The sequence below is a fragment of the Acinonyx jubatus genome, chromosome D1 (assembly GCF_027475565.1).
Source record: "Acinonyx jubatus isolate Ajub_Pintada_27869175 chromosome D1, VMU_Ajub_asm_v1.0, whole genome shotgun sequence".
In the NCBI taxonomy this organism is placed as follows: Eukaryota; Metazoa; Chordata; class Mammalia; order Carnivora; family Felidae; genus Acinonyx; species Acinonyx jubatus.
Window position 1 is genome coordinate 10,525,037 of NC_069390.1, and position 18,865 is coordinate 10,543,901.

Here is an 18,865-nt window from a genome sequence, read left to right on the forward strand (position 1 = left end):
AATCAATTTGACAATAAATTTCATATTAAATAAAAAAAAGTTCTGTACTGGCACACCTGGGTGGCTCAGTTGGTTAAGCATCTGACTTTGGCTCAGGTCATGATCTCATGGTTCTTGAGTTTGGGCCCCGCATCGGGCTGTGGGTTGAAAGGGCAGAACCTGCTTCAGGTCCCTGTCTCCCAGTCTCTGCCCCTCCCCAGCTGACACTCTCCCTCTCTCAAAATAAATAAACACTAAAAACAACTTAAAAAAATTCTGTAGTAAAATTTATCAATCTTTTGCTACTGCTATAGACTGTTTGTATCCCCACTCAGCCCTGCAATTCGTATGTTGAAATATAATTCCTCATGCAATGGTGTTTGGAGATGGGGCCTTTGAGGATGATTGGGGAGGAGCCCTCATGAATGGGATTAGTACTTCCTGTCCTTGTCATGTATGGGATTAGTACCTTTATAATCTCAGAGAGCTCACTAGCCCTTTCTGCCATGTGAAGACATAGTGAGATGACCATCTGTGAACCAGGAAGTGGGTTCTCCCAAGCACTAAATCTACAGATGCCTTAATCTTGGACTTTCCAGGCTCCAGAACCATGAGAAATAAATGTCTACTGTTTAAGCCACCCAGTCTATGGTATTTTTGTTACAGCATCCCAAACAGAACAAGACAACTACCTATGGAGTTTAAGTCTTTGTTAGAAAGCCTTTCTTGGGGCTCCCGGGTGGCTCAGTTGGCTAGGCATCTGACTCTTGGTTTTGGTTCTTGTCACGATCTCACTTTTTGTGGGTTCGAGCCCCGCTTTGGGCTCTGTGTTAACAGTGAGGAGCCTGCTTGGGATTCTCTCTCTTTCTTTCTTTCTCTCTCTCTCTCTCTCTCTCTCTCTCCCTCTGCCCCTCCCCCGCTTGCACTCACACACTCTTTCTCAAAATGGATAAACTTAAAAAAAAAAAAGAAAGAAAGCCTTCCCAAGACTAAGATTAAATAGGAATCCACTTGTATTTCCTTCTAGAACTGGTGTGGTTTATTTGAAAACAACAACAACAACAACAACAACAATTCATAAATAATCCAAATAGGCTTTATTTTCCCCTCAGACAGTTTAGTATTTGGTGTCAATGTGCCTTTTTCCTACCATAGTGCTTCCTTCCCCCAAACTATTAGTTTTTTTTTATGAATAATGCAGTATGTGATTTAGCTTTTTACATTTTCATTCCTAATACATGTAAAGTTTTGCTTCTGTGTAGTGTGAGGTATGGATGTGATTTTATATTTTCCCCAAAGGCTACCTTGTTGTCCCAATACCATGTATTAGACAGTCTATCTTTACTCTGGGGATGTGAAATGCCATCCTTGTCACATGTTAAATTTCTGTATGTATTTGGACCTAATTCTGGCCTTTCTCTTCTATTCCACTGGTCCGTTTATCTATACATGTGTTAGTTCAAGCATTGTTTTAATTATAAGCTTCATAGTAGGTTTTAATATCTGACCGGGCTAGTTTCCCCCCATAGTATTTTCTTTCTCATTATTTTTCTGGCTATTTTCTATGGTTTGTTTTTTTTTTTCATGTGAACTTTAGTACTAATTTGTGGACTTCCATAAAATAGCTTGACAGCTTTTTGTAAAGATGTATGACATGAACCAATCCATATTGAACGAAGTACTAAGAGGCATCTGAATAGGAACATGTCAGTGACTAAGCCTCAGTTTTTGGGGACCAGGCTTAACCAGGCACTGGAGAAGACAGAATTGCCCACCTTTTTATTGAGTTTGTAGAAATAGCACCAACTTCCTGGAAGGAACTGGAGACATACAGGAGAGAGGATTGTTGTTCAAACCTATGGCAGCAAATGCTACTGATGTCCCATCCATATCCCATTCTGGATATGGCCCATTCTGGAAGTCATCTTCAGACTGTTCCCATATCAACAGGTAATTCCTGCGTCTCTTCCTGAGGATGCTTGAAAGGGAAGGCTGAAGGTGCTGGGACGTTAATAACCCAGGACTTTTTCTTAACAAAGGAAAGGTGGGTATTGATGGATAATTACTCTGGCTTTTTGACCCCCAGAGGGAAAATCCTGAAGTGTATTTCATTTGTCTTTTACAGAGTCCTCAGAAAGACTGACCCCTACTTCCCTGTACCAGTAACCCACTTCTGAATGCATACTTCCCTGACTTCTCTCTCTTCCTATATCATTTTTCCGTTATCTCACAGTAAGTCCTGAGATCACCTCCTGAATAAACTGCTAGCATCCAAATCCTTATGTCAGAGTCTGCTTTGGGGGAAACCAAAATAAGACACCCCCTGCCTTGATTTTTGAAATAACTGCAAGAATAAGAGAATATGAGACTCTAAAGAGACTAACGTTGATTATGGAGGCTGTATGTCTAGTTTAATCCTCCCCATCCCCCAAACGATGCTCACCTGAAGGCAGTGGGTAAGGAAAGGTAGTGAATGAATTGCCTTCCCCTATTGACCTAGAGAGAACAGCATATCCTTAAAAGATTGTCCCTTTAGGCCAGCGTTACCCTGACACCAACACCAGATAAAGATACTACAGAAAATAAGTAAAAAAAACAAACAAAAAAACTGATAAACAAAAACAAAACAACAACAACAAACAAAACAAGAGCACTGCAGACCAATCTCTCTGATGAATGTAGATTCAAAAATCCTCAACAAAATATTAGCAAACTGAATCCAACAATACATTAAAAAAGTCATTCCCGCCATCAAATGGGATTTATTCCTAGGATGCAAGGTAGTTCAACATGTGCAAATCAATCAGTGTGACACATCACATCAAAATAAAGGATAAGGTCCGTATGATTATTTCAATGGAGCAGAAAAAGCATTTGACAAAGTACAATGTCCACTCATGATAAAAATCCTCAATGAAGTAGGTTCAGAGGGAATATACCTCAGCATAATAAGAGCCATATAGGAAAAACTCACAGCTAACATCATATTCGATGGTGAAAAACTGAGAGATTTCCCCCTAAGGCCAGGAACAAGACAAGGATGTCTATTCTCACCACTTTTATTCAACATAGTGCTGCAAGTCCTAGCCACAGCAATCAGAAAAAAAAAGAATGAAAGACATCTAAGTTGGTAAAGAAGAAGTAAAACTTCCACTATTTGCAGAAAACTATATATAGAAAACCCTAGAACTGATCAATGAATTCAGTAAATTCACAGGATACAAAATCAATATACAAAAATCTGTTGTATCTCTATATACTAATAATGATGTAACAGAAAGAGAAATTAAGAAAACAATTCCATTTACCATTGCACCAAAAATAATAACAAATCTAGGAATGAACTTAACCAAGGAGGTGAAAGACCTGTGCTCTGAAAACTATGACATACTTATGAAAGAAATGGAAGAAAACCCAAACAGATGGAAACATATCCCATGTTCATGGATTGGGAAAACAAATATTGTTAAAATGTCTACACTACCCAAAGCGATCTGCAGATTTAATTCAATCCCTGTCAAAAAATCAACAGTATTTTTCATGGAACTAGAACAAATAATCTGAAAACTGGAGGTATCACAATCCAAGATTTCTAGATATACTGCAAAGCTGTAGTAATCAACTCGGTATGGTACTGGCACAGAAACAGACACATAGATCATTGGAAGAGAATAGACAGCCCAGAAATAAACCCAAGTTTATATAGTTAATAAATCTTCGACAAAGAAGGCAAGAACATGCAATGGGAAAAGGACAGTTTCTTCAACAAATAGTATTGGGAAAACTGGACGGTTACATGCAAAAGAATAAATCTAGACTATCTCTTAACACCATATACAAAAATAAATTTACAATGGATTAGAGACCTAAATGTGAGACCTGAAACCATAAAAATCCTAGAAGAGAACACAGTAACTTCTCTGACATCGTTTGTAGTGACATCTTTTTAAATATATATCTCTTAAGGCAAGGGAAATAAAAGCAAAGATAAACTATTGGGATGACATCAAAACAAAAAGCTTCTGCACAACAAAGGAAACCATCAACAAAACTAAAAGACAACTTACTGAATGGGAGAAGATATTTGCAATGACATATCTAATAATGGGTTAGTATCCAAAATATATAAAGAACTTGCACAACTCAACACCCAAACCACAAATAATCCGATTAAAAAATGGGCAGAAGACATAGGCGTTTCTCCAAAGATGACATCCAGATAGCCACCAGACATAGGAAAAGGTGCTCAACATCACTAATCATTAAGGAAAGACAAATCAAAATCACAATGAGATATCAGCTCACACCTGTCAAAATGACTAAAATAAAAAAACATAAGAAACAGTAAGTGTTGGTGAGGATGTGGACAAAAAGGACCCCTTGTGCACTGTTGGTGGACGTGCAAACTGGTGCAGCCACTGTGGGGGGGTTTCTCAAAAAATTAAAAATACGATTAGCATATCATCCTGTAATTCCTCTACTGGGTATTTACCTAAAGAATATGAGGGGCGCCTGGGTGGATCAGTTGGTTAAGCATCCAACTTCGGCTCAGGTCATGATCTCATGGTTGGTGAGTTCGAGCCCTGTGTTGGGCTCTGTGCTGACAATCTGTGCTTCAGATTCTGTCTCTGTCTCTCTGCCTCTCCCCTGCTTGTGCTCTGTCTCTGGCTCAAAAAAGAAAAAAAAATATGAAAACACTGGGGAGCCTGGCTGGCTCAGAAGAGTATACAATTCCTGGTCTCAGGAACGTGAGTTCAAGCCTCAGGTTGAGTGTAGAGATTACTTAAATAAATAAACTTAAAAAAAAAAAGAATATAAAAATGTTAATTGAAAAAGATATGTGCACCCTCTGTATATCGTAGCATTATTAATAATAGCCAAAATATGGAAACAACCCAGGTATCCATCCATAGATGAATGGGTGAAGAAGATACACACACACACACACACACACACACACACACACACACACACAATGGAATATTACTCAGCCATAGAAAAGAATGGAATCTTGCCATTTGTAACAATATGGATGGAACTAGAGGGTATAATGCTAAGTGAAATCAGTCAGTCAGAGGAAGACAACTACCATATGATTTCACTTATATGTGGAATTTAAGAAACAAAACAAATGAACAAAGAAAAGAGACAGACTCTTAAATATAGCCAACAAACTTATGGTTGCCAGTAGGGAGGTGGCCTGAAGGTGGGGATGGGTGAAATAGGTGAAGGGTAAGTTGGTTAAGCGGCCCATTTCAGCTCAGGTCATGATCTCGCGTTCCGTGAGTTGGAGCCCCGCGTCGGGCTCTGGGCTGACAGCTCAGAGCCTGGAGCCTGCTTGGGATTCTGTATCTCCCTTGCTCTCTGCCCCTCCCCCACTCGTGCTCTGTCTCTCTTGCTCTCAAAAATAATAAATAAACATAAAAATTAAAAAAAAAAATAAGTTTTAGTCTTTTTACACGGATCCCATCCATTCCAGGTATGCTGATGGCTTTTGCATATCTTTGTGCATATTTCTGTGCATTGTTGTATTACATGGGGCCCCAAAAGAAAACAGAATACAGCTTTTTTTAAAGTTTATTTTATTTGAGAGAGACAGTGTGAGCAGAAGAGGGGCAGAGAAAAAGAGAGAGAGAGAGAGAAAGAGAGAGAGAGAGAATCCCCAGCAGTCTCCACACTGTCAGCTGGATGTGGGGCCCGAACTCATGAACCCGTGAGATCATGACCTGAGCCAAAATCAAGAGACGGACGCTCAATTGAATGAGCCACCCAAGGCACCCCAAGAATGCAGTCTTAAGTGTTTCATTGTAGGGGCACCTGGGTGGCTCAGCTGGTTGAGCGTCCAACTCTTGATTTCGGCTCCGATCACGATCTCAGTTTGTGAGTTCAAGCCCTGCACTGTCAGTGCAGAGCCTTCGTGGGATTCTCTCTCTCCCTCTCTCTCTCTGCCCCTCCTCTGCTCACATTCTGTCTCTGTCTCTCTCTCTCAAACATAAACATTTAAAAAAGTGTTTCATTGTAGATTAATGAAGGAACTATTTACAGAAGTGTGGGCGGGGGTCATGAGAACCACATTGGCACACACTGGGAAGCTGTTACAGGGAAGCTGTTACTTCTCCTAAGCCCTTAAGGGGCAAGAGGCAATAACTGTGTCACTGTAGTAACAAGAGTTGTAGCCAATTCAGCTGCCTATTCCGCACAGCTACTGCCAAAACTGAGCAGAAAAGGGGAGAGTGAACTTGGACTTCTCCTTCCTCCTGACTTCCAATTTCATTGGCTGAACACCACCAGAAGGACAAGAATAGGGAGTACAGATGACGCAGTCCACATTGGTCACCTTCCCGGGGTACAGAGCAGGGCAGAGGTCCTGCTGGCTATGTCTCACCTGCCCCTCCAGATCTCCTCTCCACCCTTCTCTATTCTCTTGTGTCCCTGGAGACTAGTCTTTTTATGGATTTCATCAACAGGCTCCCTAGCTCTCTGGCTTCTGATGGGTCTCCAACAACAGGACACCCTGTTAGGAAACTGGAGGGGAAAAAAGGGCAAATGATTTATTGCCTCAGTTTCCTCCCTGTGCTTTCGCCAAGGGCCGGTGGGTCCCTTGACCATGGGTCACAACTGTCCAAGTGGCCCTCTCCATGCAACTCTCTTCTTCTGGGTCTGGGGAGCCACTCTTCACTTGCCTATGCAGGCTTCTAGGGTTACGATTTAACAGCTTTGGGACATTATTCTGTCACTTGTGGTTTCTCTACACCCTGTCCACATTTTGTAGAAAACCGCTGTATTAAGTGTCCCTCCAACCTTACCCCTTGTCTCCTCTTGGAGAAGGCCTGGGTCATGGAAAGCTCAGGGCAACTATGTGAATATGACTTTTAAAATAATTTAATGGACGTATTTTTTCAACGTTCTCTTTGGATAAAAAGTCATGCATATGGATTTCTCACTCATCCAAGAATTAAAAATTGTTTTCTCGTCGTTTGAGCAAATTCTTTTCCCTCTAGTGAAAGCCCTTATGAATTGAGAGCTGGGAGTAGGGAAATCCAGGAGGATGCTGGAATACCAGCGGGGGCTTCAGTCTTTTTGGTTCAAAGGCATCATATCTGCGGGACCTATGTATTTTCCAAGAAAAGAACATTGGAGAGAATCAAAGTGTACAGAGGTGAATCGGTGTGTAGATTTCTAGAATTCTCAAATTTAAAGAAAGGCTTAGATTCTACTGCCCAATCCCCCCCCCTCCCCAGTAAATGTAAGAGTTTCAAATGCTGAAGCCATATAGTTGTAAAAGCTCCCTGTTCTTCAAGATTAAGTTAGATTTATGAAGGATAATGAAGGAAACATCTCCTTTAGGTTTCCTTTGAATTGGGTTGATGCACCATCCTTGGAGGGCATTATGGGATACAGGTTTGTAAAGTCTCTCAAGACACTGGAGCTCCATTTCAATCGGTTTCAAGAAATTGGTTAGCCCTTCTATGCAAAAGAGGGTAAAGGATTTAAAAAAAGACTCTAAGAAGTGCTTGCTTCGGCAGCACCTATACTAAAAAACCTCTAAGAAGTAAAAAAAAAAAAAAAATAGTTAAGAAAATCTCTCCAGGCTGCGATAAAATTAAAATATACACTTTTTAGTCATTGTATACAAAGAGAGCTAAATAGTGAATTAGAATCCATAATTTGTACAAATACGCTAAATATTGTTGTCAGACAACGGAGTCTTATAATGATTTTCTAATTAGAAAAAAAAACTTAGTAAGTGAAAAACTAAATAATAATAAAGCTGTGGTTTGAAAGTAAAGATTACACTTGGAAACTGTAAAACAAAATAATGTACAACTATCGCATGGAATAAAAGTTTAAATAGGATTCAGTTTTTTAAAGCATTACCCCTTCTTTGCCTAAAAATAACCCATTAATTTTTTTAAATGTTTATTTATTTTTGAGAGAGGGAGACGGGGCACAAGTTGGGGAGGGACAGAGAGAGAGAGAGGGAGACATAGAATCTGAAGCAGGCGCCAGGCTCCGAGCTGTTAGCACAGAGCCTGACATGGAGCTGGAATTATGAACCAAGAGCTCATGACCTGAGCTGAAGTTGGACGCTTAACCGACTGAGCCACTGGGGCACCCCCCCATTTTGTTTTTTAATGAGAAAAAGAAACAATCTAGTACATGAAGACCTCATGTTCTCTGCCTAATTGACAACAGGCTGACACTCTGTACTCATAAAAATAATTATATTTAATTATACTTAATTTAATTATATATAACTATTCTTATACAGGTGACTGTAGCATATTCTTTTTTTTTAGTTATTGAATATGGTTTTATTGCATGAATTCAATCTCAAATATTGAGATATAAAGCTAAGTCAATTTTTCATGTTCCAGAACACAAGGATGGGGTTTCTCTTGCTCTGTTAATTCCCAAAGATGTGCTTAATTTAGAGTGTTTCCCTTCCCGTAGGTCAATTCCTTCTTCATATATATGTACAAGAAATGTCGGCTATTAGATGCTCCATGGTCTCTGGGGAGTCCAGATGTTCCTGTGGCTTCTAATACCTCAATCTATATTGAATTCTTCATAAGCAAACATTTCTGGAATGATTCACCCACAGCCAGGAAACAGAGTGTTTGTATTAAGGAGAGGGAAATTACGGCATAACCAATATGACAAACAACCCTTCTTTGAAGGTCAGGGACTGCTCACCAGTACGTGTATTAAGAACACTGTATTAGCAAACAGGCTTAGATGAGACCACAGAAGAGGTGCCTGGGTGGCTGAGTCAGTTGGGTACCTGACTTTGGCTCAGGTCATGATCTCGTGGTTCGTGGGTTCAAGCCCCACGTCGGGCTCTGTGCTGACAGCCCAGAGCCTGGAGCCTGCTTGGTATTCTGTGTTCCCCTCTCTCTCTACCTCTCCCCCACTCGTTTCTCTCTCTCTCTCTCAAAAAAAAAAAAAAAAAAAAAGACAAGGCCATAGAAAAGCAAGTATGTAGACAAAACTTATAAAAATAATTCCTAAAAAGGTCAAAGGAATAGCATGGGTTTAGAAGTAAAGTCCTTTATCCACCATGTTATCTTATATGAAATTTTGAGTGATGCATTTGGGAGAAAACCTAGAAAGTCTCCGGTCTGGCTCTCTTATTTCACACGTGATGTAACTGACACGCAGAGAAAGGCAGTGACTTGCTTACCAGGACACAACCAGTTAGTGGCAAAACCAGGTTTGTCCTATCTTCCAGCCCAGTGTAAGACCTTCACTGTAATATAAGCTACAAAAAAATTATAATAGGGGCGCCTGGGTGGCTCAGTCGGTGAAGCGTCCGACTTCAGCTCAGGTCATGATCTCGCAGTCCGTGAGTTCGAGCCCCGCGTCGGGCTCTGTGCTGACCGCTCAGAGCCTGGAGCCTGTTTCAAATGCTGTGTCTCCCTCTCTCTCTGGCCCTCCCCCATTCATGCTGTCTCTCTCTGTCTCAAAAATAAAAAAATAAAAGTTAAAAAAATTTTTTTTTAAATTATAATAAAATATCTATTTCATCGTATAAAATTTCAAGGCTGAATATATTAGAAGACGTAATAGATGCCTGAACATTTTTATAATCATGTTTATATTTAAGAGAGGTAAGAAAATCAGAAGCCATCTGTATAAGAAATGCAAAAAAAACAAACAAACCCAAAAACGAAAAAAACAAAAGGAGCAGAGGTGGGAGCTAAATTATTGCAGTTAGCGATAAAGAACAGAATTAAAAAAAAAAAAAGAACAGAATTCTTAGTAAGATAGCAGAAAGAAGGATAAATGTTAACCCACGTGGGCAGACCGGGCCGAGGCCAATTTCAGAGTGCTGAAGCTAGCATCCGAGTATGACTGAAAAACAACGGGGAAAAACCCAGATGTGTAACTTCGATATGGGATGTTGAGGAGAGAGTTTTTACCACGTGTTATAAAATATTAAAATATGCATGTAGGGTGATGTATTAGGGTTCTCCAGAAAAATAGAACATATGGATATCTTTCTTTATATTTCAGACATCTATATAAAGAAATTTATTATAAGGTATTGGCTCACATGACTGTGGAGGCCCAGAAGTCCTGTCACCTGCCCTCTGCCAGCTGGAGCCCCAGGGAAGCTGGCGGTGTGGTTTGAAAGCCTCAGAGTCAGAGGCAGATGGTGTAGATGCCAGTCTGAAGGCCTGAGAAAGGCGGAAGTATGATGTCCCAGCTCCGTCAGTCAGGCAGAGAGCAAATTCAGTCTTCCTCTGCCTTCTCATTTTATGCAAGCCCTCAGTGGATCGGACGGTGCCCACCCACACCGGTCCGCTTACTCAGTACACCAACCCCAATGCCATTCTCTTCTGGAAACACCCAGCCATGATGCTTAACCAGGTAAACATCATTTGGCATCCTGCCCGCCCCTCGACTGACACACAAAATCAACCACCACAGGTGGCAACAATACGCACCATGTTTAGAGCAGCCACCTGGGTGGCTCAGTTGGTTAAGAGCCAGACTTTGGCTCAGGTCATGATCTCACAGTTTTAGGAGTTCGAGCCTCGCGTTGAGCTCTCTGCTCTCGGCACAGAGCCTGCGTCAGATATCTGTCCTCCTGCCTCTTTCTGTGCCCTCCCCTCTCCTCAAAAATAAGCATTAAAACGATAATAAAAATCAAACGAGCTCCCTGTATTTCTTGTTGTTTTTTTTTTTCCCCAAACTTGGTAATTCATTTTACCTTAAAGCTGTCTTAGATCTCTTCTGTTACATGTTTGCATGAGACAGTTACAAATGCAGGCTGATACACTGTGTTGTATGGGTAACTTACATCCCACGGGTAGCATGACCTTTTCTCCTATTATTTTATGTGGTTAATCCCTCTTGGGGAAGTCCCAAGTGAAAAACAAAGTACACGGCGGCTACCTTCCTGGGAACTTGGATATAGGATAATTCCCGAAAGTTATTAAGTTCTGATCTTAGATAATCATAAATAAGTTCATCTTCCTCATGAATGGCTGGTGGGACATTCAAAAGTCCCAAGAGACAATTCATCATCGTCTGGGACTGTCCTGAGCATTGCAGAAAATTCTAGCATTCCTGGCTCTCTTTCTCTAAAGGCTTCTATTGGCGGGTCACCTGCTTCGCTCACCGCCACAAACAAGAACGTGCTCATAATTTCCCCAGAAATCCCACGATGGGGTGGTCCTTCCTTTGCCCGAGAGTTGCTGCGGTGTGCTTTTTCAGGATGAGTGGAAGCACGCCCACGTGCAAGAACTGACATCATGACAGGCCGCGGAGTACTTCTGAAAGATGGTCCTAGGTTTGGGCTAGGTTTGAATAGAGAGGGGGGCACACGTTTTATGGGAAGATGCTAAAGGAAGTTTGTAAAACCACAGACTCATGAATGCCTTTGACTGTGCACATCGTCTGAGATCAATGGGGGCGGTAAAGCATGCAAACGGAGTTAAAAAAAAATTAACTAGGCAGAATTTGAGCAGCATGTGAGCTAAACCGCCTAGAGGCTCTGCCCCCCACTCTCTTAAGAACTTGAGATCTGTGGTCAACACGACACTTGAACTCTGGCCGCCTGAAATGTTCATGAGCCCGCCCGTGGGACTGCTGATGCCCCTCTGGCAGCTGCCACTGGCAGGAATTCATGTGCTAGCAGATGTTGTGTTAGAGATCACAGAGTATTAGTTACGTGTGCCAGTGGATTCCACGTTTTAGGAATACGTGATCATGGGAGAGAACTCACAAAAGGGCTGACGGTCGTGACCGTGCGGGGTAGGGTGTCCGCCCTGGGGGCGCTCAGGTTCCTGCAATGGAACTGACGCTGCTTTCTCCTAGTGAGTGCAGGTGAGTGGATGGTCCTTCCAGTCCTGATGATTGAAACATCCTCGTTTAAGCTCTCAAGGCTCAGAGTTGACGATCTTAGGCCTTCCATTTCACATCTGAGTCCAAGTTTTGCCCCCCGCCCCCTAACAAAGAAGGGTGGGCCGGTCTTTTGGCTCCAGTGGCTTGTACGATGGTTCGTGGGAGGGCTGGGGACCGCTCCCACCCCCACCTGATTCCTTTACTTGCAATGCGGGCACCCAGGAGATACCTGAGCTGTGACTGCTCGTGGAGAGGCGACCGTCTTCCTCGCTCACTATACATGCCTTATTCCCTGTGCATATAACCCCATGTCAGGATACGGTCCTCTTTCTGTAGATTCTACCTTCATTCTAGGTGGGTAGGTGGAGGCTTCCACTGTCTACAATATCAAGTAGACAGCCCTGAGCAGTTTTTTCAGGTGGCGGTGGCCTCTTTTGTAACCTGGCGTCATCTTCCGGCTGACATCAGCAGCAGCATTTTGCAGAGGTGCCTTGCTGCGTGTTCTATCAAATACGTATCCCCCATGCTGTGGGACGTGGGGGTGTGAGGATCACCCCCTCTATAAACCTAACACTCTCTAAGGAGGGGGGATGCAGTGCTCATTACAGTGAAAAGCCACCTGTGGTAGTTTTCTAGGCTATCGTAACAAAGTATCACAAACAGGGTGGTTTAGAACAATAGAAATTTATTGTCTCACTGTTCCGGAGGCCTGACGTCCAAAATCCAAGATCAGGGTGTTGACAGGGTCATGCCCCCTCTGAAACCTTTAGGAAAAGATCCTTCCTTGCTTCTCCCTCGTTTCTGGTGATTTCCCAGAAATCTGGTGTTTCTTGGCTGGTAGATAGATGTATCCCTCCCATCCTCTGTCTTCATGTTTTCTCTGAGTCTTTACATACTCTTTCGTGTGTGTGTGTGTGTGTGTGTGTGTGCGTGTGTGTGCGCGCGCCTCTGTGTCCACTTTCCCCTTTCCATGAGGACACTGGTCATTAATATGGGGGCCCACCCTAATGGTCTCATCTTTATTGTAATTACCTCTATAAAGACCCTATTCCCAAAAAGGTCACATTCTGAGGTACTGGGGGACTGGGACCCCAACGTATCTTTTTGGGGGGACACAATTTGACCACAACAGCACCCCCCCCGCCCCAGCAAGCTCTCCAGTGGTTTTTATGGACTTAGAATGTTGAGCACATCTGCTTTCAGAGGGGGACTCTGGTCACTAATTCTTGGAAAATAACAATTCCACCTAGCCTCCTATATCCTCGTCCTACAGCTATAATGAGAAGAGCTCATAAATGATAATCAATAATCATTTATTGAGGGATTAGAATAAACCAGAAGCTCTTCTAAGTCCTTTAATTATGTATTATAATTTAATATTTGCATCTACTCCGTGGGCTAGGAACTATGATTTCTGTTTTACAGGTGATGAAATGAAAGCACAGTAAAATCAGAAGTCTTGCCATCGCTACCTTGGCATTATGCCTGCCTTCAAAGTCAGAGTAGTTCCCGTTCTCAGATGACGGCGTCCCTTCGCTCAGACTGATCTCCTCCAGCCTAAGATAAAGTACCTTTACTTTCCTATAGCCCCTGGACCGGCTGTATTTGTATATGCTCACTCAGATCGTTTTTAAAAAGGGTAGAGTCGACTTGTGATCAGATTGCATCCTTTATTGAAGAAGTAGGGAGAAGGTGCACTGGGAAGGACTTCAGTAGCCTGTATTTTCCGTGAGGCCTCTTGAGAACAATCGCGGAGTTCTTCCCCAGTTCACGATTAATCTTTCGTTCTTGGTGGGAGTCACACTGGTTCTTTGTGAGTTATGTGGAGACACTGCGCTGCGACAGCTATGGACCTGGGGGAGTGGGTGATAGCAGATTGATCACCGTGACACCAGAAGATACGAGCTTAGTCCCGAGCCACTGAATCAAAACAAGACAAAAAACAACAAAACAAAACAAAACAAAAACCAAACAAAACAAACAAAAACCCCAGCAATGACAAACACACACATATGCAAACCTAAAATGTGACCAGTTGAAACCGCACTGAGAAGATAACACCCACTCTGTCCGGGGGGAGAGGTAAAAATGCAACAGACCTGTGGCCCGTCAGAAACCAGAGGTTTCATTGAATTGCAACCATCACATTCAACTAAAATATAAGTCTTCAGAAAATGACTTTAACCTTCGGCTGGCCTGTGGTGGGTGCTAAGAATCCTCTGGGGTGCTCTACTTCATATTCTAGGTCAGAAGGAGAAACAACCAACCGAGGGGGGGGTTGTCTGGCTTAGACTATAGGATTTGGGGGGGCGGGATCCCCGCAGAAGGCATTCTGATGGGGAGAGCCCATGAGATGGTGATGGGATGAGCGATGTGGGCTGGTGAGGTAGCCTTAGGCTTCTGACCATCTGCCAGGAGGATCGCCCACTTCTGGCAGTGGTGGACTGAGGGCAACTGAACCCCTGGGAAGTGAAACCACCGATAAGGAGGGACTACTGTATATAACCGCAAAGTTTGATTGAGAAACCCTCCCTGCTGCTAGAAAGGCTTCAATAGCATCCTGGTACTTACAGGCTAAATTCCAAATTCTTTTCTAGGGGTGGCTAGATTCTATTAGGATCTGGCCTCAATTTGCCTCTCCAGCTTCATTTTCTATCACTCTCCTCTATTTATTTATTTATTTATTAAAAAAAATTTTTTTTAACCTTTATTTATTTTTGAGACAGAGAGAGACAAAGCATGAACGGGGGAGGGTCAGAGAGAGGGAGACACAGAATCTGAAACAGGCTCCAGGCTCTGAGCCACCAGCACAGAGCCCCACGCGGGGCTTGAAATCACGAACCGTGAGATCATGACCTGAGCCGAAGTTGGACGCTTAACCGACTGAGCCACCCAGGCACCCCTCACTTTCCTCTAAATACTAGCCTACAGGAGTCCCTCGAATGTGCCATGCTGGCTCCAGGCAGAGTTTTAGGCTGATTTACCAATATGTAGGTTTTGGTGGGAGGGATTTAATGACCTATCTTGAAAGAATTTAGACAAACTCTGTAGGTAAGGAGATAAGATTATCAGCCATTACAACCTATTTCCTTCTATCACAATTTAGTGATTGTTTCTATCCTTTATTCTATTAATGGTGTGTATTATATTGACTCTTTCCAATTTAAAATAAATTATGTGTTAAAATACACATAATAGTTATTATCATAACCATTTTTAAATGCACAGTTCAGTGACATTAAATACATATATGATGTTGTTGCAAACATCATCACCATCCGTCTTCATAGTTCTTTACTTCCTGTAAAACTGAAACTCTACATCCATTAAACAGTAATTCCTCACTCCTAGCCCTTGGCAACCCTCATTCTCCTTTCTGTCTCTACAATTGTGACCACTCTATCTCCTATGGAGTAGAATCACACAGCATCTGCCTTTTTGTGACTGCTTTATTTCACTCTGCATAATGTCCTCAAGACTTATCCACGATGTAGCACACGTCAGAATTGTCTTCCTTTTGAAGGCTGAATAGTATTCTGTTATAGTTGTATACCACATTTTGCTTATCCATTCATCTGTTGATGGAAACTTGGGTTGCCACATTGTAGCCATTGTGAATAATGCTTCTCTAAACATGGGTGAACACATAAATACCTCTCGGAGACCCTGCTTTCAATTCTTCAGGGTATATATGCAGAAATGGAATTGCTGGATCCTATGATAATCCTATTTTTAAATTTTCAAGGAACAATCATATTGTTTTCCACAGCAGCTGTACCGTTTTATGTTCCCACCAAAAGTGCACAAGTGTTCTATTTTTTTTCACATTCTAGCCAACCCTAGTTATTTTCTGTTTTTTCTGTCTTTTATTTTTTTGATAATAGCCATCTTTATGGGTATACAGTAATACCTCATTGTGGTTTTGATTTGTATTTCCCTAATGGTCAGTGATGTTGAGCATTTTTCCATGTGCTTATTGGCCATTTGTAGACTTTATCTGAAGAAATCTCGATTTGAGTCCTTTGCCCATTTTTGAATTGTTTATTTTTGTTGCTGAGTTTGAGGCGTTCTCTATATATTCTTGATATTAACCCCTCATTATATATGTGATTTGCAAATGTTTATCTTATTCATTGTGTTGCTTTTTTACTCTCTTTTTTTTAAATGTTTATTTATTTTTGAGAGAGAGAGTGCATGCGAACGATCAAGCAGGAGAGGAACAGAGAGAGAGGGAGACACAGAATCTGAAGCAGGCTCCAGGCTCTGAGCTGTCAGCACAGAGCCTGATGTGGGGCTCAAACTCATGAACTGCGAGATCATGACCTGAGCGGAAGTCGGTGCTTAAACCAGGCGCCCCTTTTACTCTGTCTTTTGAGGCACAGCATTTTTAATTTTCATGAAGTCCAATTTATCTGTTTTTTCTTTCATTGCCTATGCTTTTGGTATCACATCCAAAAACATCACTGCCAAATCAAATGTCATGAAGCTTTGGACTCATGTTTTCTTCTAAGAGTTTTATTTTTGGTCTTACATTTAAGTCTTTGATCCATTTTGTGTTAATTTTTGTACATGGTGTTAGGTAAGTCCAAATTCATTCTTTTGCAGGTGGGTAACCAGTTTCCCCAGTACTGTTTGTTGAAAAGACTGTGCTTAACGCGGTTTTGATGATTGTATCTCTGTAGTAAGTTTTGAAATCAGTAAGTGTGAGTCTTTCAGCTTTGTTCTTCTTTTTCAAAGTTGTTTTTGCTATTTGGGATCCCTTGAGATTCCATATAAATTTCAGGATGGGTGTTTCTGTTTCCACATAAATGGCATTTAGATTTTGATGGGGATTGCATTGAATCTGTAGACTGCTTCCAGCAGTATGGACATCTTAACAACATTGATTCTTCCTATCGTGAACTTGGGATGTGTTTCCGTTTACTTACATCTTCTTTAATTTTTTTCAGTAGTGTTTTGTAGTTTTCATTGTGTAAGTCTTTCAGCTACTTGGTTAATTCCTAAGTATTTTATTATTTTTGACGCTATTATAAATGGAATTGTTTTTGTGATTTCCTTTTCAGATTTATTCAGGATTTATTTCTGGACTCTTGGTTCTACTGCACTAATTTTTACGTGCAGTAAAAATTACGACTTATCCTTATGTCAGTAGCACAATGGGTCTTGGTTATTATAGTTTTGTACTTCCTTTTGAAATTGGGAAGCGTGAGCCCTCCAACTTTGTTTTTCTTTCTTTTTTTTTTTAAAGACTTTATGTATTTATTATCATTAAATAAATATTATTATTAAAATAAATATTATTAAAGATATTTATTTATTAAATATAATTTAAAAATTTTTAAAGATATAATTTATTGTCAAGTTGGCTAACATACAGTGTGCAAAGTGCGCTCTTGGTTTTTGGGATAGATTCCTGTGGTTCATTGTTTACATACAACACCCAGTGTTCATCCCAATAAGTGCCTTCCTCCATGCCCATCACACATTTTCCCCTCTCCCCTACCTCCCTTTGTTTATTTATTTTTTAGAGCAGTTTTACGTTTGCAACAAAATTGAGAAACAGGCACAGAGAGTTCCCACATATCCCTTGTCCCCACACATACATAGCCTCCTCATTATTGACATCACTCCCCAGAATGGTACATTTGTTACCAAGGATTCACCACCACTGACATACCATAATCACCCGAAGTCCATAGCTTACCTTAGAGTTAACTCTTGGTGTTGTATATTCTGCAGGGCTTGGGAAACTGTATAATGACATCCATCATTATATATGTATACATCCATGTATAATATCCATCATTAGATAATATCATACAGAATATTTTCACTGCGCTAAAAATCTTTGTGCTCTGCCTGTTTATGCCCCACCCCCCTTGGCAACCACTGATTTTTTACTCCATAAAAAGTAAACGTACCCATAGTTTTGCCTTTTCCAGATGTCATATAGTTGGAATCATACAGTGTGTGTACTTTTCAGATTGGCTTCTTTCAGTTAGTAATACGCATTTGAGGTTTCTCCATGTCTTTTTCCTGGCTTGATAGCTGATTTATTTTTAGCACTGAATGATATTTCATTGGATGGATGGACCACAGTTTATTTGTTCATTCACTCACCAATGGGCATCTAGGCTGCTTCCAAGTTTTGGCAACTATGAATAAAGTTGCTATAAAAGCCCGTGTGGTGGTTTCTGTGAGAGCATAAGGTTGCAGCTCCTTTGGGTAAACACCAAGGGACTAATGGCTAGATTGTATGGTAGTATGTTTAGTGTTGCAAGAAATCCTCAAAGCCACTGTTTTCCCAAGTGATTGTACCATTTTGCTTTCCCACCAATGCAATGTTGCTCTCTATTCTCACCAGCATTTGGTGAAATCAGTGTTCAGATTTCAGCCTTTGTAATATGTGTGTAATGGTTTGTTTTCTTTTTTAAAGATCGGTTTGGCTATTTTGGGTCCATTCCATTTTCATATGAATAGTAGGATAAGCTTGTATAAAAATCAGTGGAGATTTTGGTAGGGCTTGGGTTGAATTATAGATTAATTTGGGGACTGTTACCATCTTAATATTAAATCTTCTGATCCATGGACATGAATTTTTTCCATTTATTTAAATCTTCTTTCATTTTTTTCAATAATGCTTTCTAATTTGTGGTAGACAAGTCTTACACTAATCTTAATTTTTTTCCTGAATATAAATTACATAAACATTTTATTTTTTGATGTTATTGTAATTGTGTTCTCATGTATAGAAATAACAACTGATTTTTTGAAAAATATGTTGATCTTATACCCTTCCAACTTGTTGAACTTACTGGTACTAGATTTTTGTGTGTGGATTTCTTGGGATTTTATAGCCACAAGATCTTATCAGCTACAAAGAGAGTTCGTGTTACTTCTTCCTTGACCAACCAAACTGAATATTTTTATTTCTTTTTATTGTCTAATTTTCCTGGCTAGAACCTCCAGTACAATGTGGAAAATAAGTGGCAAAAGCAGACATCCTTGTCTTGTTCCAGATCTTAGAGCAAAA

At 40.9% G+C, this 18,865-nt stretch overlaps 1 protein-coding gene across 1 annotated transcript in view; it reads right to left on the minus strand.

Annotated features, from left to right (window-relative positions):
- Nucleotides 1–13,482: 13,482 nt before the first annotated feature.
- LOC106977911 (B-lymphocyte antigen CD20-like) overlaps nucleotides 13,483–18,865 on the minus strand; it is a 37,261-nt gene continuing 31,878 nt past the window's right edge. The window contains exon 7 of the mRNA XM_015075484.3: nucleotides 13,483–13,685. Within this exon, the coding sequence (XP_014930970.1) occupies nucleotides 13,678–13,685 (8 nt within the window). The 3' untranslated portion in view covers nucleotides 13,483–13,677. The remainder of the gene's footprint in view (nucleotides 13,686–18,865) is intronic.